The sequence below is a fragment of the Saccopteryx leptura genome, chromosome 1 (genome assembly GCF_036850995.1).
Source record: "Saccopteryx leptura isolate mSacLep1 chromosome 1, mSacLep1_pri_phased_curated, whole genome shotgun sequence".
Lineage (NCBI taxonomy): Eukaryota > Metazoa > Chordata > Mammalia > Chiroptera > Emballonuridae > Saccopteryx > Saccopteryx leptura.
Window position 1 is genome coordinate 249,265,045 of NC_089503.1, and position 25,788 is coordinate 249,290,832.

The 25,788-nt window shown below is 50.0% G+C and overlaps 2 protein-coding genes across 5 annotated transcripts; one reads left to right on the forward strand and one right to left on the reverse strand.

The window, feature by feature from the left end:
• Positions 1-1,301: 1,301 nt before the first annotated feature.
• TRIP10 (thyroid hormone receptor interactor 10) lies at positions 1,302-18,118 on the forward strand. Of its 4 annotated transcripts, none has more exons than XM_066345318.1 (15): positions 1,302-1,423; positions 2,548-2,663; positions 2,753-2,809; positions 4,427-4,574; positions 4,653-4,715; positions 4,952-5,056; positions 5,143-5,271; positions 5,995-6,141; positions 6,256-6,450; positions 7,434-7,601; positions 7,865-7,974; positions 10,186-10,318; positions 10,532-10,677; positions 10,760-10,881; positions 18,010-18,118. In XM_066345318.1, the coding sequence occupies exons 1-15, from the start codon at positions 1,400-1,402 to the stop codon at positions 18,102-18,104; spliced, it is 1,758 nt and encodes a 585-aa protein (XP_066201415.1). In that variant the 5' UTR covers positions 1,302-1,399; the 3' UTR covers positions 18,105-18,118. The 4 variants fall into 4 exon arrangements, with proteins under 4 accessions (XP_066201415.1, XP_066201408.1, XP_066201437.1 ...); XM_066345311.1 differs by lacking the exon at positions 18,010-18,118 and adding an exon at positions 10,981-11,408; XM_066345340.1 differs by lacking the exons at positions 7,434-7,601; positions 18,010-18,118 and adding an exon at positions 10,981-11,408.
• On the reverse strand, positions 9,165-25,058 carry SH2D3A (SH2 domain containing 3A). The gene is given in 18 exon segments (XM_066345353.1): positions 9,165-10,192; positions 12,042-12,296; positions 12,871-13,055; positions 13,441-13,556; positions 13,638-13,693; positions 13,696-13,811; positions 13,951-14,066; positions 14,174-14,238; positions 14,241-14,520; position 15,044; positions 15,194-15,320; positions 17,171-17,197; positions 17,200-17,246; positions 17,609-17,801; positions 18,060-18,222; positions 19,965-20,100; positions 21,309-21,382; positions 24,986-25,058. Coding segments are annotated over 16 exon segments (1,809 nt in total). The 5' UTR covers positions 21,335-21,382; positions 24,986-25,058; the 3' UTR covers positions 9,165-10,192; positions 12,042-12,141.
• Positions 25,059-25,788: the final 730 nt, after the last annotated feature.

Sequence of the window (25,788 nt, forward strand, 5' to 3'; positions counted from 1 at the left end):
ATAGACTCCCCCAGCCTCCCCCAAACTCTGAAACACAGCGCCACACTTTGCAACTTGATGTGTTTTTTAAGCTCATAAACTACCAGCAGGTGGGGCCAGGTCCCTGCAGAGCCATCTCTCCAAGTATGAGCTCCTGGAGCTATCTTTCAGGGCTTCCTGGTATGTGTACTGGATTTCTGGGAGCGCAGAGCCTGACTTGTCCCTTTGACCAGAGCTCCCAGCCCCAGCAGAACATCTGTCACCTCTGTAGTCACAGAGAAAGCACCAAAGGAGGGAGAGGATAAGGGTGGGAGCTGCTGGGATCTCTCCTCTTTCATCCCAGTGCCTCAAAAGGATGAACAAAGTGTGAAACTTTTATGAGGGAGCTGAAACACTCCCCAGCCCCAAGCAGGAGCAGGGGTCTCCAAACTTTTTACACAGGGGGCCAGTTCACTGTCCCTCAGACCATTGGAGGGCTGCCAAACACAGTGGTCCTCTCACTGACCACCAATGAAAGAGGTGCCCTTTCCAGAAGTGCAGTGGGGGCTGGATAAATGGCCTCAGGGGGCCGTAGTTTGGCGACGCCTGGGAGGGAGGGTTGGAGTCGGAATCCCAGGGTCAGTAAAGACAATTAAACCTAATTGGGCCTTGATTGATGCCACTGAAAAATAGGCAGGTGCAAGTGCGAACTGCCGAGGAAAGGCCTGGGCCCAGTGCCCCAAGGACAGCTCGTCCTCAGTTTCCTGGTGCAGACTTTAGAGGAGGGAAGGAAGGATGCGGTGGGAGAGCTAATGGACCCGGCCTTGGCGGAGACACGTCCTGGGTAGGATCGAAGTTCTATCCGCCCTGTGGCCGGAGGAACTAGGCCATTAGTGGGACGAGCATAGACGTATAGAGCATAGATGTCTGGAGCCTGGCCGGTCTGCAAGAGCTGGGTGACCTCAGGTTCTCCCTGCGAAAGTGTGGGGGAAGGACCTACTGGATGGGTTTTTAGTGTTTTGACCCTTTAAGGAATGGCTGAAGAGAAAGAGTTAAGTTATAACAGTCCGGAACAGGGCAGGAGTGTGGAGAGAGAGTAAGAGGAGCCCGGGGATTTGTAAAATGGGTGGGGGTTCTTTAAGGAGCCTGTCCAGTGCCATCTGGTGGCAACGTAACTTCAAGAAGGGGCGGGATGTCCGTTGAGCACGCCTCCTTGGGGCCCCGCCTTTAGTCTCTGCTAGGGACCAACACGCGGGCCGGGGCGTGGCAGAGCCTGGAGGGGTGTGGCAAATCCGGGAGTGGGCGGGGCCTGGACGGGGTGAGCCTTAGAGGGCGTGGCCAGGCGCACAGCCTTAGGCTGAGTGTCCCGGCGGCGGGCGACTGGCGGCGGGCGGCGGGGACCGGGCGCGGCGGCCTCGGTGTCGTCCTCGGCGGGAGCAGCATGGATTGGGGCACTGAGCTGTGGGTGAGTCCAATCGGCCTGGTTCTAAGTTTCTCTCTTACTAGGGTTCAGACGCCCCCCTTTGCCCCGCAATACCTTAGCCGAGGTTCCACAATTTCCCTTTCACCGATCCCTGGAGTCCCTGCTCCGCCCTCTCTTGGAGTTTCTCGGGGCGTCTCAGAACGCCCGGGGACGAAGGGCGACCTTGCAGGTGCGGCGTAGGGAAACTGAGGCACAGGGTTCAGAGTGAGGAGGAAGAAGTCCTAGGACTAGGCCCGGGCGGCCGAGCGAGGTCACCTATTTTCAGCGCCCTGGCTGGGCGGGCGGCTTATCTTACGGCCCCTGGGTTCCTGCCCGCCGCCCGCCTGTCCGGCTGGTGGGGGGAGGGGACCCTCTGGCCGCTTTATACCCCACGTGGGACCTAGAAGTCCTGACCGCCCTTTCTGTTGCCTCCAATCAACACTTAGGGGCTTGGGAAGCTCTAGTTGAGGGAAGGGGCTGTGAGGCTCGGCCTGCTCCCCCAGCCCGCTCCAGGCGCCCGCCCCAAGGCAGCCTCTAACCTCAGCTCTGGAAGCCCCAGGAATTTCCCCCTATCCAAGCCGGGACCTCCGATCTCTCTTCTTTCTGGGAGCGGTGGCCCGTCTGGGTTTCTAGGTGCAGCGAGGTAACTGGATCATCAACTTTGGAATTTTTTTTGGAGATTCAGTGGAGTCAGTGGGAGAAACTGAGTACATAAGGGTACCCGGGAGCAGGGCGATTCGGGAAAGTTGGTGCCGGCCCCTTGGCCATTCAACCCCCCCCCCCAAAGCTGCGGGGAATCCTGCCCCTTTAGCCCTGAGTCACGCCGGGCCGGCCGGATTTTCCGGAATCTGGGGGGATTAGGGGAGTCGGAGCAAGGGGAGTGGCCCTGCCCGTTCCACTCTCCTCTTGGCCGTTCGGAGACAGGGACCTTGTCGTCCTGCTGGGGCCCCGCCCCTGTTCCCTGGCTCTTCCCGGGAAGGGGAGGGGGTTCCCGCCGATTTCCTGCCTCTCCCCCACTCCAGCCACGCCGGGGCGGGTCTGGGAAGTCACTTCTCGGAGCTTGCTGCCGGTTATCCGGCTGCGGGATCTTGACCCGGTCCTCCCCATCCCCATCTCCAATCCATCAGGATCAATTTGAGGTGATAGAGCGTCACACGCAGTGGGGGTTAGACCTGTTGGACAAATATGTGAAGTTCGTGAAAGAGCGGATCGAGGTGGAGCAGGCTTATGCGAAGCAGCTGCGGTGAGACCCTAGGAGGATGGACATACCCAGGGGCTAGAGGGTGCAGTTTGGTGCCTGGGGGCTCAGCCTTCCTGCCTCTCTCCCCTTAGGAGCCTAGTGAAGAAATATTTGCCCAAGAGACCTGCCAAAGATGACCCTGAATCCAAGTAAGGATAGAGAGGGTATGTGCGGCTAGATTTGGGGGTCCGCAGGGGGCATTGGTCCCACTTTCTCTCTCCCTTAGCTGGGCCGTTATCCCAGTACAGCCAGAGCACTACATGGATCAGGCATCCCTGATACGACTTCCCTGCACAGTGGGACACTCCTGCTTAACAGCAGGGTTGGCAGCTTCTATGAGGCAGCTATGAGGATGCTACTTATCAGTGCCAACACTAACTGCACCAGAGGAAAGACACAACTGACACACAAGTTAGTTGCAAGAATCACACAGTTAGTTTCTAACTCATAAATCCTTTTGGTGTGCCTGGGTATAGCTTAAGGCGTACTCCTCTAGGCTGTCTTTGGTCAGAGTGGTGTGGAAACTCCACGTCAACATGGGAGTAAACGTCAGAGTCTAGGAGACTACCGCAGCAGGGGAGCCCCTTAGCTTTAGTACCTTTTCTGGCCTACACCTTCTAACAGGTGTCAACTACAGGATTATCACCTCAAACCACCTTTTTTGGAGTTCCTCCAAGGGAGCCTTTTTTATGTTAATCTACTGAAATGTCATATTAAGCCACTTTTAAGGTGTTCCTAGGGAAGCTTCTTGTTTATGTTAACCTACAGAGTTATGACATCAAGCCACTTCTTATCTATATATAACTTCACACACACACTAATTGGGCCCTGTGCGAAAGGCTGAGTCCGTTTATCATATCTGTGCACACTATATTAATTCCTATCCAGACGGCGTAACTTTTACCTTAATTGCTTTTAATATTATATTCCAATTATTTTTAAGTATCTTCCATATTTTTCTATATTTAATTACTATAACATTATTTTACTGCAACAGCCATTCAGTCAGGTCCCTCACATCTCACCTCAATTCCCACCTAGAGGTAAGAGCATAGGTATAGGCTTCAGAGTGCAGGAATTAGAACCTAAATCCACTACTTTCTAGCTGACTGCTTTGGGCAGTTGACTCAAGTTCTCTGCATCCATTTTTCTTCTACCTATTAAATGAGGGATGCTCCAGCAGTTAACTAAATGAATGACTCTGGGCAAGTGACTTGTTTTGTGTTTTCTTCATCTGTGAAATGGGCATGATGACCATGACCTTGTGTGGCTCATGTGAAGATTAACTGAATTAATGTATTAAAACAGTGCCTAGTCCATAGTAAGTAGGAACATTTCACTTTATTCTAGGTCTACTGTTCAGAATCCAAAAAGTTCTAGAAATAAAGTTTTTAACTAATATTTGGAGGCCACCTCTGATCTGAACTCATTTGATGAGGGTCAGGTTAATTATGGGCATGGTTTTTATCCACTCAGTATGAATATAATATTTCTCACTGCAAAAATATTTATAGTGTTTGATTACAGCATGTTGCCCCCGACCCTAACTGGAGTGATGCACAAAAGATGATATAAGCATTTTATCTCCTTTCTAAAATCCAAAAAATTTTGAGTTCCAAAATGTATCCCACTCAAGAGCTAGGGATAAGTGATAGGGGCAGAATTTGTCATTGCTTCAGGGGTGAATGTCTTGGGTCTTGTCCTTTCTCATGTGGAGGTGGGTCCTGGGGTTTGACATCTGGCTCCCTGTCCACTCTGTCCCTGAGGTTCAGTCAGCAGCAGTCCTTTGCGCAGATTCTTCAGGAGGTAAATGACTTTGCTGGCCAGCGGGAGCTGGTGGCTGAGAACCTCAGCGTCCGCGTGTGTCTTGAGCTGGCGAAGTACTCACAGGAGATAAAACAGGAGAGAAAGATGGTGAGTGGTCTCCTCCCTGGGTCTTCCTGAATGGCTTCTGACAGGACCTGGGTGAGCCTATTGCTTCTCTTTCCACAGCACTTCCAAGAAGGCCGTCGGGCCCAGCAGCAGCTAGAAAGTGGCTTCAAACAGCTGGAGAATGTGAGTTTGTGGGTGTGGAGGTGGCTCTGGTCCCAGGGAGCATGGTGAGGGTTACTGACCCACAGAGCTGCCCCGTTTGTCTGGCCAGGACACCCCCCTCCCTGAGGGTTTCCAAAATGCCCACTGTCCCCCATTTGCTGGATGACTTCCTGCTAGTCCCTGAAATCTTGGTTTCCCATACCCCATTGCCATCAGGGATGGCAGTACCTTCATTTCTGGTTCTGCCGCCCATGCAGAGTAAGCGTAAATTTGAACGGGACTGCCGGGAGGCTGAGAAGGCAGCTCAGACTGCAGAGCGGCTAGACCAGGATATCAATGCCACCAAGGCCGATGTGGAGAAGGTGCTTGTGGGGTCTGGGACAGGCTTAGGGGTCAGGGTGGGTTGGGGCTAGAACCTGCCAGTGATCCCCACCTTAATATTTCTTAGGCCAAGCAACAAGCCCACCTTCGGAGTCATATGGCAGAAGAAAGCAAAAATGAGTACGCAGCCCAACTACAACGTTTCAACCGAGATCAGGCCCACTTCTATTTTTCCCAGATGCCCCAGATATTTGATGTGAGTGCTCCAAGCCCCCAGCCCCGCCTTCCCGAAAAAAACTCCACTGTTAATCATCTCCTGCACATTTGCCAAAACTACAGCTGCAATGTCCCAATCTCTAAATTGAAAGAAATTTAGAAACAAATAGTGCTCTGGCCAGGTAGCTCAGTTGGTTAGAGTGTCATCTGGATACACCAAGTTTGCGGGTTCAATCCCCAGTCAGGGCACATACAAGAACCAACCAATGAATGCATAAATAAGTGGAACAATAAATCAATGTTCCTGTCTCTCTCTTCCTTCCTCTTTCTCTCTAAAATCAATCAATCAATAATAATAATTTAGAAAGAAACAAATAGTAATATAGTGAGCTCTTTATTTAGCTCAAGCTGTTCCTTCTGCCAGGGATGTCTTTCCTTTTGAAAATCTCAGTCATTCTAAGCCCCAGCTCTAACAACCCCTCTGAAAGCTCTTGAATTTTCCCTCTTTTTCAGCCTTATATTCCACTCTCTGTCCTAATCCTGAGATTGGCAGTATCTGTGCTGGGTCTACTTTTTCTTCAAAACCTTGTCTCATTGTCACCTCCTCTGAGAGGCCTTTCTTGATTCCCCAGACAAGGGGTTGGGGGATTCCTTAAAGTTCCCTCTGAAACCACCCTGGCCCCTTGTCTCTCTCTTGACCACCCTGGGTTGGAAGTGTCTATGCTCTGGCCCCTCCATTAGTACCCCTGCCCTGTCCCTGTAGAAGCTACAGGACATGGACGAGCGCCGGGCCACCCACCTGGCTGCTGGGTACGGGCTGCTGTCAGAGGCTGAGCTGCAGGTGGTGCCCATCATTGCCAAGTGTTTGGAGGGCATGAAGGTGGCTGCAGCTGCTGTGGACACCAAGAATGTGGGTGCCTAGTCCTGGGCCAGTGGGTTGCAGGGTGGGCAGGAGGACCCCAAAGGTTAGGTAGCTAGTCTTGCCTCTGACCGCCCTCTCCCCCTCCCCGTACCCTTTCTCCAGGACTCCCAGGTCCTAATTGAACTGCACAAGTCAGGCTTTGCCCGCCCTGGCGACGTGGAATTCGAAGACTTCAGCCAGCGCATGAACCGTGCACCCTCAGACAGCAGCCTGGGCACCCCTTCAGATGGTCGGCCTGAGCTGCGAGGCCCGGGCCGTAGCCGTGCCAAACGCTGGCCCTTTGGCAAGAAGAACAAGGTGGGGGCCGGGGCTCTTGAGGAGGGGATGTGAGTGAGTGGGGACAGCAAGGGGGGGGCCCACTGAGTCAGCCCCAGCTGTTGGAACGCTGAGTCCTGGGCAGGAATTTTCCTCTTGGCTTCCAGCCCAGGCTAGAGGGAAGGAAGATGGTGATTGGCCTGGGAGTCCCCTGAGGCTGATGGGGGCCAGGAGGTGGGGGGGGGGGGGCGCTGTGGCGTCTGTCTGCTGCTTCTCAGGATGCTAGGAGAAGACCTGCTTGTGGGATTCAGGGCTGGGTGAGGGTTCAGCTGCTGGCCTTAGGGACTCGCCCTGGGTCATTCTCCATCCCACCCATGAGGCTGGGACCTGATGTCCAAGCTGTTTATTTCTTGGGATTTTTGGTTTTCAATGTCAAGCACATACCTAGACTACATTCCCCTCCCTAGTTTATATCTTTGGCCCTTGATACCCTGCTTCAGTTGATATACTATAGCACCCCCCTACCCAGCTGAAACCCACCTGTAATCCTCTGATATTTCATGCTTTTGACCGTTCTCTCAGCTTGCCCTTGACTTCTGTGGCCCTGTACTTGTATAAGACCTTGATTTTTGCACACATCTCCCTCTGCGTTCTAGACTGTGAGTCCAGAAAGCTGTGCAGGGGGCAGAAGACAGAAACATGGACTTCCCTATGCCCCCAAACCACAGTATAGATACTGGATATTGGATACATGGGGTGTGGGATATATTAGGGGAGGGAGGGGCATTGCCTTCTGGCTCACAGTCTAATACCCTTCCTGCCACCTCTCGGATTTTTGTGTTGTTCTTTGCATGCATTTTCTGTGTGTGATTGTGCATCTTGAGTTGTGATTTTCTTACCGTTTTTTTTTCTTTTCTCCATCTCATTTTTTCCTTTATGCATCCCTTGGTCCGTCCATATTTGTACTTGTTCTTTATATTCTCCCACCCCTCCTGACCCACCCACTTCATGGTCCCTACCGGTAGCCGCGTCCCCTACCCCTCTCCCCCCTGGGGGGCCCCCTGCCCTCGGCATTGCCTAATGGACCCCCGTCCCCCCGCTCCGGCCTCGACCCCTTGGCCATACTGAGTGAGATCAGTAAGTCGGTCAAACCGCGGCTAGCATCCTTCCGCAGCCTTCGAGGCAGCCGTGGGGTAAGTGAGGCCTCCAGGGGAGGAGGAGGGGGCAGCTCCAGCCTGCCCAGCAGGTGGGTGGCGGGACCCTGGGCTCGCTTCCTGCTGCTGGCTGGGCCCCTCCTCCCATAGCATGACTCGGACCTGCTTTGCTCTGTGCATGGCCTTGCTCCCTAAGAACCTTGGGTGGGGAGGAAGGTAGACTTGGTGTGTCTTATGAGTATCTTAGAGCCTGGAAGCTCAGACTTCATGATCCCAAACTCAGTTCTCTTCCTATCTTGCAGACAGTGGTGACTGAGGATTTTAGCCACTTGCCCCCAGAACAGCAGAGGAAGCGGCTTCAACAGCAGCTGGAGGAACGTAATCGTGAACTACAGAAGGAGGTTGACCAGAGGTAAGGTGAGAGGGAGGCAGGCAAAGAAGAAAATAAAATAATACAGAATTACAGATGCTCTTCAATTTAACCATGGGGTTACGTCCAGTAAACCCATTGTAAATCGAAAATGCTGAAAGTCAAACTGCATTTAATACTACACTGCATAGTGTCAGTTGTTTACCTTCATGCTCGTGGCTGACTGGGAACTGTGGCTCTGCCACAACCACCATCACGACAGAGTACCATACTGCATATAGCTACCCCTAAGAAAAGAGCAAAATTTGAATGGTTTCTACTGAATGTGTATAGTTTTCACACTATTGTGAAGTCAAAAATTTTAAGTCGAACCGTGGTAAGCCAGGGACCATCTATACATTGTATGGTACTCAAATTTATCCCAATAAGCTCCAGGCCCCAGTGGTCATACAGGTGATTCCTACTTAATTTATAAGAAACATTTTAATTCCTGGCCCTGGCCAGTTGGCTCAGTGATAGAACGTCAATCCGGTGTTTGGAAGTCCTGGGTTCGATTCCTGGTCAGGGTACACAGAAGTGACCATCTGCTTCTCTTCCCCTCCCCCTCTCCTCTCTCTCTGTTCCCGTCTGGCAGCCATGGATTGATTTGAGTGCATGGCTGGGCACACTGAGGATGGCTCCATGGAACCTCCTCTTCAGGTGCTAAAAAAAATAGCTTGATTGTGAGCATGGCCCTAGATGGGCAGAGCATCGTTCCCAAGCAGGGATTGCCTGGTGGATCCCAGTGGCGGGGGGCATGTGGGAATCTGTCTCTGTCACCCCTCACTTAAATTAAAAAAAAAAAAGTTACTTCCTATCTTATATAGTTCATTCTAACTCATTCCAGCACACCAGAAGATGAGTGAATGCCACCAGCTCAGTTTGGAGGCTGGCGGAATCTTGATTTCAAAATCAGTTTCTTGAATTCTTATTCAAGAAAATAAAATTATGGGCTCATTTTACTTCACTTATGATCTTAGATGCGAAATCCTAGCCAAGCAACTCGATTCAATGGTGTATTTTAAAACCAATACATCATGCAGTTGTGATGGTTGCACAATGTGAATGTACTTTGTGCCATGGTACTGTATACTTGGCATAAAAACCCCAAAATGACTCAAACAGGAAGTTTTATTTTATAATAAAATATATTTTTTAAAAAGACTAAAAAATCATGAGCGGGTGGCTCTTACCCCAGTAATGCAAAGATGGTTCAACATAAAAAAATCTATCAAGTCTCATTCACCATATTAATTGGCTTAAAAAACAACACATGGTTATCTATTTACTAACACACAAACACTTAAAAAGATTAACAATAAAAAATCTGCCAGATTAAAAAGAAAATTTTTACTCATTCTTTCCAAGCAACAAGATCCTCTTCCCAGTCTTCTTACATAATAGAAATGACGTTTGCCACTTGCAGACAGGCAGACAAATTATATTCTGCCATCGTTTACAAAACAGCTTTTATTGCTGTTAAATTACATTAGGAATGCTGTGGTTCCCAAGTTTTTATGGAGTAGGGGTTAAGTGTGCAGCATGCTCCGGAGTCAAGACTGTCCTTGAATTCCAGCTATTTTGTCTCTTTGCCTCAGTTTCTGCATCTGTAACATGGGTCTTATTAGGACTGGAAAGAAGCTGAACCCAGGTTTGATATTTTCCAGAAGTCTATGCTCATAACAATTATTGCTTGTATATATAGTCATGGAGGAAATAGGGACCAGGGACTGAGAATAACAATGCCCAGCATTTATAGAGCACTTACTGTATGCCAGGCACTATTCCAAACCCTTTACATCAATTCACTGAAGTTCCCAAGTTTTCCTGAGAGACTGTGTGTGAGCAGAGACGGGATCCTGATGGTCTTCGTTACTGTTGTATTTTCTGATGCCTAGAACAGTGCTTGCTATGAGGTACTCAATGTGTATATGAATACATAAAGGCACTGTTCTCATCTTCACAGTCATTCACATGAGATACATGTTTTGTTATCCTCATTTTCAAGGTTAGCATACTGAGACAGGTTCACTAACGACCCGAACTGACACCACTAGAAAGTGCCCAGACTGGAATTACGAGCCCAGGCAGTAGAGCACTAGTGTGTGAGCTTTGAGCACTGTCTCTGGCTCTTTGCTCTGTGAAGCAAAACCCCTATTTTTTGCTTGTTAAGTCACATGGGCTGTTCTTCCACATCTGTCTGTCTGGTCCTAGGGAAGCCCTGAAGAAAATGAAGGATGTGTATGAGAAGACACCCCAGATGGGGGACCCTGCCAGTTTGGAGCCCCAGATTGCAGAAACCCTGAACAACATTGAACGGCTGAAATTGGAAGTCCAGAAGTATGAGGTCAGGGAAGACCCTGGGGAGGGGCGGGGGCTGGGGGCCGGCCAGCTTGGGTGAGTCACTGCCTGGGGGACAGGGAGGTGTTGAGGGGAGGCTCCAGATGTTTCTCATCACAGCTTTGGGTGTGCATGGGTGATCTCAGGAAACATATGAGCCCAGAGTGGGCTGACCCCGAAGCGCTGCCCTGGAACTGACCACATGGTCCCTTCCTCTCAGGCTTGGCTGGCAGAAGCCGAGAGCCGGGTCCTGAGCAACCGGGGGGATAGCCTGAGCCGGCACACCCAGCCTCCAGACCCCCCAGCTAGTGCCCCACCCGACAGCAGCAGCAGTAGCAACAGCGGATCACAGGACAACAAGGAGAGGTGAGTAGGGTGGCCACAGTGGGTCTGCCCTCTGGGACATGGGAAACCTATCTTCACCACCTGCTTTGCTCTCTCCTACCAGCTCTGAAGAGCCCCCCTTGGAGGAAGGCCAGGACACCCCCATCTACACAGAATTTGATGAGGATTTTGAGGAGGAACCTGCATCCCCTATAGGTCACTGTGTGGCCATCTACCACTTTGAAGGTGAGCATCAGTTGCTTGGGTGGGGGTGGGAGGTATCTGGCTAAGTTCTATTTAAATTTGCCTAAAGCAGACCTGAGCCAACCACCACCCCAATGACAGGGTCCAGCGAGGGCACCATCTCCATGGCTGAGGGTGAAGACCTGAGTCTCATGGAAGAGGATAAAGGTGATGGCTGGACTCGGGTCAGGCGGAAACAGGGAGGTGAAGGCTACGTGCCCACCTCATACCTTCGAGTCACACTCAACTGAACCCTGCCAGAGGTGGGAAGAGGGGGGCTGTTGGCTGCTGCTTCTGGACCATGGGGGGCCCCAGGACCTACGCACTTTATTTCTGCCCCTGTGGCTTCAGCTGAGACCTGTGTAACCTGCTGCCCCCACCTCCATGCCACTTCACCTCAGATGGACCCGCTGTGCCTTCTACCATTGATGTACATATTCATGTTTTAAATCTTCTTGCCACTTGGCTAGGGCTGTTTTGTTTTATATATATACATATATATATATATAAAAAAAAAATTAGGTAATGTTCTTGGAGTCCATGCTTTATTAGATTTAGATACTGGGGCTGGATATTCAAATGCCACCCTCCTTACAGGCCACACAGGGAATGAGGAAGGGGAGGTGAATTTGGACATATCCTTTCCCTTCCTGAGAATTGGTCCTTGTCTGTGACCAGTGCGGAGAGAAGGGTGCCAAACATTATCCCTTTCATGTGCATGCCAACTTACTGAGAACAGGTAGTGTTTATTGAGCACCTACTGTGTGCCTGGCATTCTCTACCCATTATCTCATTTAAACATTGAATTTTAATTCACATGATAACCCCTAGAAAGTTAGTCTTCCTTTTATGTTGAAGACGGGCACAGAGAGGGCAAGCAATCCGCTGGAAGTTACACAACTTTTAAATGGCATTTGAACTCTGGCCTCTTATGAGCTGCAAGTTCTCTTATTAATTATTAGAAGCTGTATGTTCATGATTTGTGGAATGTGTGTAGGGATGAGGGTGGGAGAGGGTGGTCAGGGCCCCCAGAAACCTGGGTCTTCTAGTGTGGGGGAGGAGGCGGCCCCTTACTCAGGATCCCTGTAAACTTTTAGGGGGCACAGTGGGTTCTTGCAAACCTGGCCACCCTCCCTTCTGCAAGTCAGGGTGTGGGTTCTCACCCTGTTTGACTGTGTGAGCAACCTGGGATGACTTCCTTGGTCTCCTGCTGGGGTTCCCAGAAGTCTGGGTGTCCCAGGATGAAGGAGCAAGTCTGTGCTCTCAACACTCAGGCTCCAGGTGCCGTGAAAGGGCACTGAGGATGTGCTGAAACTTCAGATGAGCAGCCAGTGATGCCCACTCACCCGGGCTCCCCCAGGGCAGTCTGGCACAGTCAGTGATCAGGGCTTCCTGCAGGTCAAGGTTGGGCCAGAATTCTGGGGGCAGGGCTAGGTGTGCTGGGGGCGGGGCTCAGGTGCCTACATTGCCCGTCTCCACATCTGCATTTTCCCCTGGGTACTTTGACCCAGCAGGGGCCTGGAGAGACTCTGCCCCAAGTACTCTGGACAGGTGAGGTTGGTGGAGAGCCGGGGCTCATAGGTCTTTGCAGGTGTGGGGAAGGGTGTGGCTGAGGGGCAGATGAGTTCTGTCAGGGTGCAAGGGGGCGCTCTGTCTCTGGTTTGAGCTGCTTAGGAGCCCCACCTTAGAGGTTGTGCCGGGAGAAGAAGGTGCCCCCGCGTCAGGATTTGGGGTTCTGGGCCACCCTGTGCAACAAACTTGGGAGGAAGTTGGGGTTGGTGGGAGTGGGATCCATAGGATAAGCATGGTTCTGGGGACGGGGCCACCCCTTTTGGGTGTAGGGCACTTCCTGTCACCACTGTTGGTTGCCGAGTCCCAGTTTGGGTGGGACTCTGGGAGGTGTGACAGGAGGCTCTGGTCCCTGGCACGGTTTGGAGGCACCCGGTTGGAGCATGCGGGTTGCTCCTAAGGGGGCGCAGAGGGGGCACTCACCTTGCAGGTGCGGGGCAGCGGCCTTGTGGAATTTGGACACATTCTGGGCTGTCTGATGCGCCCCCTGCAGGATGCGCAGCAGCTGCTCACAGCTTTCGTCCAGTGGCCCCTGGAGTTCCTCGCCCTCAAGCAGGCGCACCACAGGTCTCACGTGAGGCAGCGCCACCTCGCGGGGGTTGCAGGGTCTCGTAGGGGAAGGCTCTGGGGTGCGTTTTGGGCAGGGGCCGAGGCCTAGAGTGAGGATGGTGGGACGTTAGGCCAGGCACGCTACAACTAAAGTAACTGGAGGGATTTAGGTCTAACAAGCTCAAGCCTAGTAATGCTAGATAGTTAAGGGCATGGGACAGGGCAGGGGCGGGGGCTAGGGATTGGGGATAGGTAGGACCAGGCCTAGTGCATAGGGTGGGGCCTAGGATAAGGAAGGCAGAGCCTGTAGTGAAGCGGTGGGGCCTAAGGCAAAGGAGGCGGAGCCTAGGGTGAAGGGGCGGGGCTCAAAACAAGCGGGGGATTAGGCCTAGGACTGGATTAGGATTCTGAGTTGAGTAGGTTCCCAGCCTCAAATGATGCCACCCACTGGCACCCTCATTCAGAACTTGCATCAGTGGCTTCAACTCCTGCTTGAAGGCCAATGCGGCTTCAGTGTGGCTCCTTCGGTTCTGGCGCCACATGTGTTCTAGCCGGGATACCTGGGGTAAGAGCCCTGAGCATGCCTCCTCTTTCCCATCACCTGCATTTAGGTTTCCTCCCCATCCCTGCACCCTATGTACCTGGGGCATGAGCAGGGCGCCCATGACTGCGGCCAGTCTGGGCAGGTCCCTCACTGCCCTGGCTGCAGCGCCAGTGCCGGCTCCATCAGGCCCCTCAGGGCCGCTGTACGCTCCTCCAGCAGCTCCACGCAGCCCAGCACCACCAGCGCACCGGCATGCACCAGCACCTTGTGCCTGTGGAGGCGGAGGGGAAGGGTCAGGGGGTAGTGAGGTTTATATTTCGCGGTGAGAAAGGACAGGAGGTGGCATTGCCCATCACCCTCCCTGAGTGGGGAGACTTGGAGATTCTGGGAATTCCAGGTGGCTGGTTTACCTTTCCTGCAGTTCTAACCTCAAGGGATGGCTTTGGGGAAGTATGAGCAGCTCCAGGCCAGAGGCAACCCCCATGGCATCCTGCTGAGCCTTGGTTCCTCCCAGTAGGTCTGCAGCCTGGGGGCAGGGAAGTTGAGGGGTGAGTGATTAGATTGAGTATATGGGTATGAAGTGTGTTTGGACCTTGCCCCTGCCTGGGGAGAAGGGACCTGGTAGTGACTCACCTGGCAGTCTGCCAATAGCAGGTAGAGGGCCGTGTACCCAGGATGGTGCTCCAGAAACAGGCCTGGAGAGTACACAGGACTTTGGGTCTTAAGGGCTAATTCTGGGGGCCCAGCAGGCCAGAGAGGTTGTCAGGGGGGCAGAAAAAGATCTCTCCCTGTGGTCTTGTAAGACATCTCTCCTCCTCCTCCTGGACCTCTCACCATGGGGCCTCTGGCTGTGGGCAGCTGTGGCCAAGGGGTATTCCCTGGGCACTAGACTCTTGGAACACCAGCTCACAGTCCATTGGGGGTTGTCCAGAGGCACCAGGCAGCACCAGTGAGGGTGGTTGAGGTGGCTTGGTTGGTGTCTTGGTGTAAGGCCAGTATCCACATCCACTATCACAACCACCCGGCCCATGCAGGTTCGCATTGGATTCGGACAGACGGTAATGAAACAACGGAGCCACCAACTGGTGAGCCATTATCTTTAATCCTAGCTTGCACCCGGCAGGCAAATAAAAAACACACACTGGCCTTCAAAACCCATTAATTCAGTGCTCACAAAGCTACTGACTTATCCAAGTTTCCTAGAATCAAAGGTTTCTAGCTCACTAGCCTTATTCACCTCTGTTCCCCATGTCCTTCTCTCTGCACAAACTGGCTTCTCCTTTAGCTCTCCACCATCTTGGCTGCTTCTCCTTTCCTCCATGTGGTCTTTCTCTGCTCTCTGCTCTAATGATAGTCTCAGGAACCAAGAGAGAGCAAGCTCCCAGTCTGCCCCTCTTTATAGTGTAGAAATCCAAACCTTTAATCCAATATACAAACAAGGAAGTCTCTGATACAAAGTCACTTATCTGAGGCATAATGGGATTCCTCATGAGAGTGCACCACCCTACATCAAAAAGGGTGGAAAAGGCTTAGTCTTAAAACAGCCTTAGGCTATAAGAATCCTGCCTGCTCACAGCCTGTTCCCCCACATCCAATGCAAACTATAAGCGAGCAAACATATATATCATATTTACAAACTTATTTGACCAACACTTGGCATAAAGCTGCCCATCCGAGGCCCTGAGGCTGTCAGTAATGGATCCCAGGGCAGCCAGGGTCTTCAGCAACACAGGGTCACTATCCATGCAAGACAGGGCAAATGCGGGCATGGCAGAGGCTCCTGGGAGTCATACAAGATGGAGTGCAGGAGGTACACAGAGAAGATAGGTAGGTGGGTCCTGGTTCACCCATTCATTCAGTCAATACCTGGGTATCCCCATCTATCTTGGTGTGGCTTTGAACTTTAACAACTTCCTCAGTATAAGTGCTACACACTTAGCAATGGCTTAAAAATAAACTGACACTTTAGTAGTTTTGTAAATTCTGAATACCACAATTTAAATTTGAATTCTTTGCTTTTGTCCCTCTGATTAAAGATGGTAAAGCAGTGACAGTACAAAATTAAATGTATATTAATCAGTTCACAAAACTACATAAACATCAAAGCAATAGAATTTATTAAACCTTCAGGTGATATTTTTTGTTAAGTTTGTGGCATGTTTACTTCCAAGGTTATTAGAACTTAGAAACATACCCAGACTTTTGGGAGATTCAGTACTTACAAAGTATTTAAATAGGCCCTGTTAGAGGGGCTTAACAACTTCCCATGGCTCCCAGCTTACTCCGAGTAAGGGCCAAAGAGTAGCCAAAAGCACTCTCAAAATCTAAGTCCCAGATCTCTCTCTGACTTCCCCTTCTTTCCCAGTGCTTCAGCTACACTCACCATTTTTTGGTTAAATGAGTAGTTAAAACTCTTGTTCTGGCCCCAGGACCTTTGTACTTGTTGTTCCTTCTGCCTGGCCACTCACCCCCAGTTATCTACATCCTTTCCCACCTTACCTTCTTGAAATCTTTCTCCATAGGGCCTTTCCTGACTACTACTTAAAATCGCCCCTACTCTGTTGTACTTTTAATTTTTACCCCAAATACATAATTGACTTCTTTTTGTTGTTCTTGGTGCATCTTCCTCTAACAGGATGTTAGCTCCACTTGGGAAGAAATTTTCTTTCTTGTTCACTGATGTATCTCAGCACTTAGTATCTCTGCCTGGCATGCAAAGAGAGCTCATGCTGAATGGAGTGGAGGATGTATAGGGCAGACAAGGCAGACCAGGCATGGGGGAGGGGGAGACCTTTAGGTAGCATGACTGGGTAAGCTGGTTTGTTTTTGTTAAGGTTTTTTTAAAATTGACTTGAGAGAGAGAGGAAGAGAGGGAGGGAGGGGGAGAGAGAGAGAGAGAGAGAGACTGACTTACCTATGCATTCATTTGGTTGACTGTTGTATGTGCCCTGACTGGAGATTGAACCTGCAACCTTGGCATATTGGGACAACACTGTAACCAACTGAGCTACCCAGCGAGGGCCTAGTGTAAGTTCTTTTGAAGAACTCATTTTGGGTGAGAAGGAGTCAGAAAAAGATTAGGGGAGTGGGCTTTCCAATGGCAAGAACAATCAGTTCAAAGGGCCTGAGGCAGGAACAAATTTGAAAGGTTCTAGCAACTGAAAGGAAGACTGTGTGACTGAGTGAGGGCATATGGCAGACATTATTAGGGAAGTCATGTAGGGCTTCATAGAATAATTGTAAATGCACCTGACCTGTGGTAGCGCAGTGGATAAAGCGTCGACCTGGAAATGCTGAGGTCGCCGGTTCGAAACCCTGGGCTTGCCTGGTCAAGGCACATATGGGAGTTGATGCTTCCAGCTCCTCCCCACCTTCTCTCTCTGTCTCTCTCTCCTCTCCCTCTCCCTCTCTGTCTCTCTCTCTCCTCTCTAAAATGAATAAATAAAATTTAAAGAATAATTGTAAATGCACATTTCAAGAACCTACAAAGTTTCTATGTGTTTTAAAATCACCATGACAACTTAGCATCATCATCATCCCCATTTCCAAGTGGTTAAGTCCTTTCCCAAGATCAATCAGGGAATGAGGGGCAAAGAAACCTCTGAGCCATGGCTGTCCTGGCACTCTCACCTGGTTCAGAGTGGCCTTCTCTTGACCACCTACATGCTCCAAATCTGTAGGATGATTGTCACTCCACTTCCTAGCCCTGGGCGACAGAGATGGGGTAGATGTGAAGGCTTAGCCTGAGCAGGGCACCCCCACCAATGCTCAGAAACTCCTACATGCAGTCACTCAGGACCATTGAATCTTAACCAGGGAGCTTCATCCCCAGGGGATTTGGCAAGGTCAGGAGATATTTTTTGTTTGTTACCAGCTAGGGAGTGTGGTGAGGAAAATTCTACTGTCATCTAGTAGACAGAGGTCAGGTGGGGATGATGTTCAACATCCTACAATGCACAGAACAGCACCCCTCAAAAAGAATGATCTGGCTCTAAGTGTCAATAATGCCAAGGTGAAGAAACCCAGCAGTTTTAGGTGTTGCGAGGAAGGTCAGTAACCTGTGAGTACCTGAGTAGCCCTACCCCATTCGGGCTGTCTAGGAGGGTGTTCTCACTAAAGCTGTATTGAATAGGCTCTTGCTGCTTCACTGGCCTGGAGGCCACAGCCCCTGTAGCCCAGGTCAGTGGACACTGGCCAGTCACATGGCTGTGAACCAGGGCGGGCTGGCTTGGGAAATACTCGTCCTCCAGCTGAAAGAGGGCTGTGGGCAGAGGCGGATTTAATGGCGGGCGCACTCGGCCCCGACTTCTGAAGGGCCCTGCAAAACCCCAACTTTATATACTTTTTTCTAATGACACCAAGTTTCATATATGCAATTTTAACATTAGTAGTACATAATATTTTTTATTTACTTAAAAATATGGTTAACATGTATTTTTATTTTCCCTGTCTCTCTCTCTTTTTTTAAGGGGCCCAATATTTTCTTCTGCACCTGGGGCCTCAACCGACCTTAATCTGCCTCTGGCTGTGGGCCGTCCTGGCTGGCGATGCAAGGCCACATTGAGTACCTGGAAGTGTAGGGCCAAGCCACACCAGTGGCAGGAGATCACAGGGTGGCCCCCATGGGACCCAGATGCGTGAACCAAGAAGTCACTATCTTGCTGAAGAAGAGCCTCTGCCTCCTGAGGGTAGAGGACATGGGTCAGGAAATTTAGGCATGAGCCCAGATCAGTAATTAATGGTACCTCACCACCCTCACCCAATAAAAGCCATCCCAGAGACTGGGTAGTTTTGTGCCAAATCATTTACCCTTTTCTCATGGGCAAGCCTCTGGACTATATTTCCCACACTCCCTTGCAATTAGAGCTGTCATGTGACTAGATCTGGCCAAAGGGATGAGGGCAGAAGTACATTTGGAACTGTTCACACCTGGCCCATAAAAACCCTTCTGCAAAATCCTAGTTTCTGACCCCTATTTGTCAGCTGATATCACCAAAACTCTGGGATAATGCTGAGCCACAAGATGGAAAGGGCTTGGGACCTGAGTGATTTATGGAGCTCCACATTCTCATTCTTCAACCACCTTGGACTGTGACATAAACAAGCCCTAAAATGTATATTGTGTCTAGCTAAAGACATCTTGGAATTATTTGTTATAGTTTCTAGCTGACACTGACTGATACAACTTAAAAGTCTGAATAAATGCACTAGCTTTTTTTCTTGTGCAAATGTGGCTTCAATATAAGCCATTAGTTTGATTTTTCCAGTGTAACCCATAAATCATTCTTTATAAAATTTTCAAGCTGTCTTATGACAGCTGTGATGGCTAGTGTGAAAACGGGCTGAGAGCTCTGATACCAGAGAAGCAAAGCAGAGCTGGTGACAGTGGCTGGGGGCTGAACAATATATGCAGTGGACACATGTAGGCCTACATAATTCCAGCTGCTTTAGGTGTAAAACGTGAACTCATTTAATTCTTCACCAAAGTTAAATGGTAGGAACTATTGTCCCCATTTATACAGATGGGAAAACAGACCCAGAGAGGTTAAATATATTAGCCTAGGTCACACAATTTAAGTTGTAGGACTGGGATTTAATCCCACTATGTCTGACTCTAGGGCAGGGGTCCCCAAACTATGGCCTGAGGGCCACATGTGGCCCCCTGAGGTCATTTATCCGGCCCTGCCACACTCCCGGAAGGGGCACCTCTTTCATTGGTGGTCAGTGAGAGGAGCACATTGACCATCTCAGCCAAAAGCAGGCCCATAGTTCCCATTGGAATACTGGTCAGTTTGTTGATTTAAATTTACTTGTTCTTTATTTTAAATATTGTATTTGTTCCCGTTTTGTTTTTTTACTTTAAAATAAGATATGTGCAGTGTGCATAGGGATTTGTTCATAGTTTTTTTTATAGTCCGGCCCTCCTATTGTCTGAGGGACAGTGAACTGGCCCCTGTGTAAAAAGTTTGGGGACCCCTCCTCTAGGGCATGGGATTTTAACCACTAAGCATACTGCTTCATGATTTCATTGGATGCCAAGGGTCCCAGAACTCCTGTGGGTAACACCTAAGTTGAGGATGGGGGTGGGAAGCCTTGAATTGAGAGGTAGATGGGGCCCTGGTGGCCACAGGGGCCTGGAACCCAAAGAGAGAGAGACAAGCAGAAACAAAGGGTGCTTTGAGGGAGTTAGGACATTCTTTAATCTCTATTACCATCCTCAACACCATCCCAAAGAGAGTGATAATTTAAATATAAGGGTGATGTGCCACACCAACCAAGCTTCAAGATAGTCCCCAGACCCCCAGCCACCCCTTCCAATAGATCTTGACCCTATATTCCTTATCTAGGACCCAAGAGTCCCCAGTAGATCAAGGGCAGGAGAGGTTCCCCATTGTAGGTGTTGAGGCCCTGCAGGAGGCAGTACCTGGAGGGATAAAGGGCTGTGGTGCCAGGGTTGGCTGGCAAAGTCCTCTTCATCCTGTGGTGCCTGTACGGAGCTTTTGGGAGCAGTGGACACTAGGGCTGAGCTTTTCACTTTCACAGGCCTCAGTCTTCCACTTCTGTAAAATGGGAATAATTATTTCTGCTTCCTGAGTAGCTGAGTTGATCCTTCCATGTTCCTCTTAGTGGTTTTTTTTTTTTTCTTTTAATTTTTTTTGTGTGCTCCTTTTAGTTTTGGAGACAGCAGCTCATATCCTTTCAAACCTTAAAACGCATCTCTTAGCCCTGGTCAAGTAGCTCAGTTGGATAGAGCATCATCATCCTAATACACCAAGGTTGCAGTTTGATCCCCTGGTGGGGCATATAAAAGAACCAACGAATGAATACATAAATAAGTGGAATAACAAATTGCTGTTTCTTTCTCTCTCCCTTCCACTCTCTAAAATCAATTTAAAAAATGCATTTCTATGTATATGTATAGATTATATATTCTAACTTAAACAAGTTACTCATAGGTTATATATATATAGATAGATAGATATATCTATATCTATCTATCTATCTATCTATCTATCTATCTATCTATCTGCCAGACATATAGATATATGCCAGATTAAAGTTGACCCTTGAACAATGCAGGGGTTAGGGGTACTGAACCCTGCAGAATCAAAAATCTGTGAATAAATCCCTCCATACTCAACTACTAATACCCTATGGTTGACCAGAAGCCTCACCGAGAACATAAACAGTTGATTAACACATATTTTGTATGTTATATGTATTATATACTGTATTCTTACAATAAAACTAGAGAAAATAAAATGTAATTAAGACAATCATAAGAAAGAAAATACATTTACAGCATTTATTGAAAAAAATCTGCATATAAGTGGACCCATGCTGTTTAAACCCAGGTTGTTTAAGAGTCAACTATATACATAAACAGTTCTCTCTTTCTCTATCTCTCCCTTCCTCTCAAAACTTAATAATAAAAAAGAAATATGTATAAAATCAGACTGAGTAACTATAATTTAGAATTGGCTGTAATTTCATTGAAACAGCCAGGCATTTACTGGGATCCTTGCAAATAGAGATCCATGCACTGCTTTAAAACTAATGGCATTTTATGCAGATGACATAATGCTCCATGTTGTAGAAGTTTAATTAACTACTTCACTAAGACTAATATTTATGTGGCACCTACTATGTGCCAGGTGCTCTTCTAGGTGAGACCTAACAGTAAACAACAAAAAAACCGGAGACCACTGCCATTCTAGTGAGCGAGCCGGCAATTCAGCTTGGTTGGTTGTCCTGATATGCAAGTTACCGGTTCCATCCCTGGTCAGGGCACATACAGGAACAGATCGATGTATCTGTCTCTGTCTCTCTGTCTTCCTCTCTCTGAATAAATAAAAATTAAATAAAAGAAATAAGTTGAATGTGTAGTTAGGACAGAGAGAGCTAGGCAGAAAGATGTAACTAGGGATGGGATGTGAAGATCCAGGTGGTGGAGTTAAGATTTTCCATCAGGCGGCCTGAGAAAAGGTCTCAGTATAACTGGGAAGATTTTGAGAAAGCAAGCCCGCTGGTTCTCAGGGTGAAAGAACATTCCAGACAGAGGTAATTTAATTTACTAATGTCCATAGCTTCTAAACAATCTATGCACCTACACCAGGATTCTTAGGAGGTAAGAAAATCAAACCTTGCCTGACCAGGCGGTGGCGCAGTGGATAGAGCGTCAGACTGGGATGCTGAGGACCCAGGTTCGAGACCCCGAGGTCGCCAGCTTGAGTGCGGGCTCATCTGGTTTGAGCAAAAGCTCACCAGCTTGGACCCAATGTCGCTGGCTCCAGCAAGGGGTTACTCAGTCTGTTGAAGGCCCACGGTCAAGGCACATATGAGAACGCAATCAATGAACAACTAAGGTGACGCAATGCGCAATGAAAAAACTAATGATTAATGCTTCTCATCTCACCGTTATGTCTGTCTGTCCCTGTCTATCCCTCTCTCTGACTCTCTGTCTCTGTAAAAAAAAGAAAATCAAACCTATAAACGGCTTAGGAGGGAAGCAAGGGGTCTACTTCTCACTTTTCCCACCCTACAAGGTCTTCAGGGCTGGCCAGGGTCTGCAGGAAAATAGCACCAGGATTCTTACATCCTGAGTCAGACTGCTGGAAGGCCTGACAGGCACAGGAAGTTCCGTGGCCAGCCCTAGGTGACTTAAAGGGGCGGGGAGCTGGGCCTGGAGCTGGGCCCAGAGCTGGCTGCAGGCTATGCATACTTGAACTCCAGGTGTGTCTCCTGGATGCCTGTTCACTTCCTGTTTGTCACCTGGCCAGGACCAGCCTGTCTTAAGAGTCTCCCAACACCAGGTTCCTCTGTCTCATGTCTCCCTTAGTGGGCATTGTGGTGGGTTACTGAGAAAACTCTGATTAGTTGAGGGTGGGGTGTAAAGCCAGGAGCCGCCATCGTGGCCATTCACATGCAGGTTCGCATTGGATTCGGACAGTCGGTAAAGAAACAGCGGAGCCAAAAACTGATGGGCCATAGCCTTTAATCCTACCTTGCACCCGGAGGGCAAGTAAAAATACACACTGGGCTCCAAAACCCAGTCACACTCAGTGCTCACAAAGCCACTGACTTATCCGAGTTTCCTAGAATCAAAGGTTTCTAGCTCACCAGCCTTCTTCTCCTCAGTTCCCCATCTGCATCCTTATCCCAGATACAAACTCTACACAAACTGGCATCTCACTCAGCACTCCGCCATCTTGGCTGCTTCTCCTGGCCTCCTCCACGTGGCCTCCTTTAGCTGCTGGCTCTACTCTCTCCGCTCTCTCATGCTAACCTCAGGAACCAAGAGCCCGAGTCCCGTTCTGCCTCCCTTTTATAGTGTAGAAATCCAAACCCTTAATCCAATATACATAATAGGGAAGTCTCTAATACAAAGTCACTTCTGAGGCATGATAGGATTGTACCACCTCACACCAAAAAGGGTGGGACAGGCTTAATCCCAAAACCAAGCCTCAGGCTACAACAATTCTCAACACACATTAATATCACCTGGGCAATGGCCTCACGTGGGCAGCGCCTATTTTTAACAAAGTGAGCATAATACATTTTATCTGCCCAACAATCCACCCCTATGCTCACTTTACTACCCACAATCTACATCACCAGCATCCCTGTGCAAGGATATTAGGCACATTACACAGATTACAACAGCAAAAATCATACAGTTTCAACAATTACAAAGGTACATTTCACCAGTCTCTCAGCACTTAGCCCAAAGCGCAAAATGTCCTCGGCCTTCTTTCTAGCCATGGGAAAAACTTCCCGGGGCAGGGGAGTGCTTCCAGCAAAGCCACCCCCCACCCCCATCAGGGTATTACACATTGTCCAAAATCCATAATCCGTAAGTCCATCCAACAAAGGAGCCAATGCCCACTCCGGTCGTAGTCCAGGAAATCAGTCCACGCACATGGGGCGTCAGCCACCCCCCTCATCCCTGCCGTCCTCACAGGTCTTACACTGTCCCAAAGAGGAGCACGAAGCACTGAGTGGGCACAGGTCACCACAGGCTAAGTCATCCTCCTGCCCTGTGTCCTGGAATAATTTCTGGATACTTGGGTAGGAGAGAGAGGAAGAGGACAGAATCAGGAGAGGGGGTGAAGAAGGGGCAAACACAGGGAAATGAGGGAGGGGGTATTCATGCCATATAGACCATATATATGGATATAAATTGCAGGGGGCAGCCACTAGCAGATGGACACATGGACAAAGACTTGACACCACCAATCGGTTGAGCACTATGTGCTGTTCTAGACTTTGGAAATACAGTGATGATAGAGACCTGTCTTCGCCTGTCACAGTCTGGTGGACAAGGCACACAACAAAACAAGAATACATTCTAAGGTGGTAAAACAGGGAGATGTGATAAGATGGCTGGAGGAGGCAGAGTGCTTTAAATAGCACAGAGTCTGTCCCAGAAGGTGACATTGGAGCTGAGACCTCAGAAAAGGGAAGGAGATACTGGCAGTTATGCAAAGATTTTGAGAAACAGCAGTTCAGGTTGGGGGGTAAGGCAAATGCAAAGGTAAGACAGAGCTTGCCTTTTTAAAATTGTTTTTATGGAGCTTGTTTGACATCATCAAGGAGGCCAGTGTGGCTGGAATGCAGTGAAGAAAAAGCTAAGTGCAGAGCAGTAGGTAGGCAGCGGTGAGACCATGCAGGAACTGGTGGACCCCAAAATTTTCATCTCAGTGGTATGGGATAGGAGCCATGGAAAGGTTTTAAGTGAGGGAGGGGCACAATCTGGTTTGTGGATTAAAAAGATTTGTCAGGCCCTGGCCGGTTGGCTCAGCGGTAGAGCGTCGGCCTAGCGTGCGGAGGACCCGGGTTCGAGTGCGGAGGACCCGGGTTCGATTCCCGGCCAGGGCACACAGGAGAAGCGCCCATTTGCTTCTCCACCCCTCCGCCGCGCCTTCCTCTCTGTCTCTTTCTTCCCCTCCCGCAGCCAAGGCTCCATTGGAGCAAAGATGGCCCGGGCGCCTCTGCCTCAGGCGCTAGAGTGGCTCTGGTCGCAACATGGCGACGCCCAGGATGGGCAGAGCATCGCCCCCTGGTGGGCAGAGCGTCGCCCCATGGTGGGCGTGCCGGGTGGATCCCGGTTGGGCGCATGCGGGAGTCTGTCTGACTGTCTCTCCCTGTTTCCAGCTTCAGAAAAATGCAAAAAAAAAAAAAAAAAAGATTTGTCAGGTAAAAGTGGAAGCAGGGAGGATCTCCATGTTGCAAAGGAAACCCTCTTACAGGAGCAAGCCCAGGTACACAGACCTGTGTGAGGCACAGCGACCCAAGCAGGCCCTTCGCGACCCTTTCTACGTTCGCGGATGCCCTTGGACAGACACCCAGATCCTACTCGCGTGCTAGTAGCCCCACCTAGAAAAGAGAGGACTCCCCACTCAAATAACCCCCTGGTCCTGTATCCACCCGGGGCTCCTTACTCACCTGGGACAGGACGCGAGAAGCTCTGAAGGGCTTGGGGCGGAACCTAAGCAGGAGGTCTGCGCCTCCGAGCCCCTCCCACCCGGCCGCAGGTGGAAACCAAGCCTAATCAGGTTCCCGCCCTTGAGACCCCGCCCCTTAAGACCACGCCTCTTTTGGGCCCCGCCTCCAACTGTAGACTCCCAGGCTTTCACCCGCCCCTTCGTTCTCACTCCGCCCCTAAGGACCTTTCTTTGCACTAACCACATTCCCTTTGGATAATATACGTCCTTCTGTATAAACCACACTACCCTGGGAAACTCCGGTTGTCTTTTAAAGCGGACAGTCCCCATACAACATCGTCGCGCCGTCCTCCTCCAACTGGTCACGCCCACTTACCTCCCAGTCCCTCCTAGTCCCAGTTCTTAGAATTCGGCTCCACCATTACTAGCATCTGGCCTTAAGTACCCATGGACCCTCGGGTCGCGGAAGGAGGGTGTCTCTCTCTTCGCCTCTCAGGGTCCCGGGAAGGGGAATAGCGGCCCCTATGGGTTCTCTTTCTTGGCGAGGGTGTGGCGACAGCTGTGACAAGAAGCGGTGCGCTTTCTCGAGACCGCCCCCTTGGGTTTCCCGGAGTGGAACCCCAGATGAAGGGTTTTGTGGACAGATGCGGGAAAACACGACAGACTCCCCCAGTGACAGCACGATGGAGTTGAGCTGGATTCTGTGGAGACGGGGGGTTGGGGCGGGGAACCATTCAGGTGGTTTTCTAGGTGGGAGGAAGGAAGGGGTGGGCTTCCATCATGATGCCTGGAAACAAGCATGAG

Excerpts from the sequence above, each read along its gene's own strand:
- TRIP10 (XM_066345311.1), top strand. The coding sequence starts at position 1,400 with ATGGATTGGGGCACTGAGCTGTGG. Across the intron at positions 6,451-7,433 it reads CCTTTGGCAAGAAGAACAAG|CCGCGTCCCCTACCCCTCTC; the intron begins GTGGGGGCCGGG and ends CCCTACCGGTAG. Across the intron at positions 10,319-10,531 it reads TGGAAGTCCAGAAGTATGAG|GCTTGGCTGGCAGAAGCCGA; the intron begins GTCAGGGAAGAC and ends CCTTCCTCTCAG.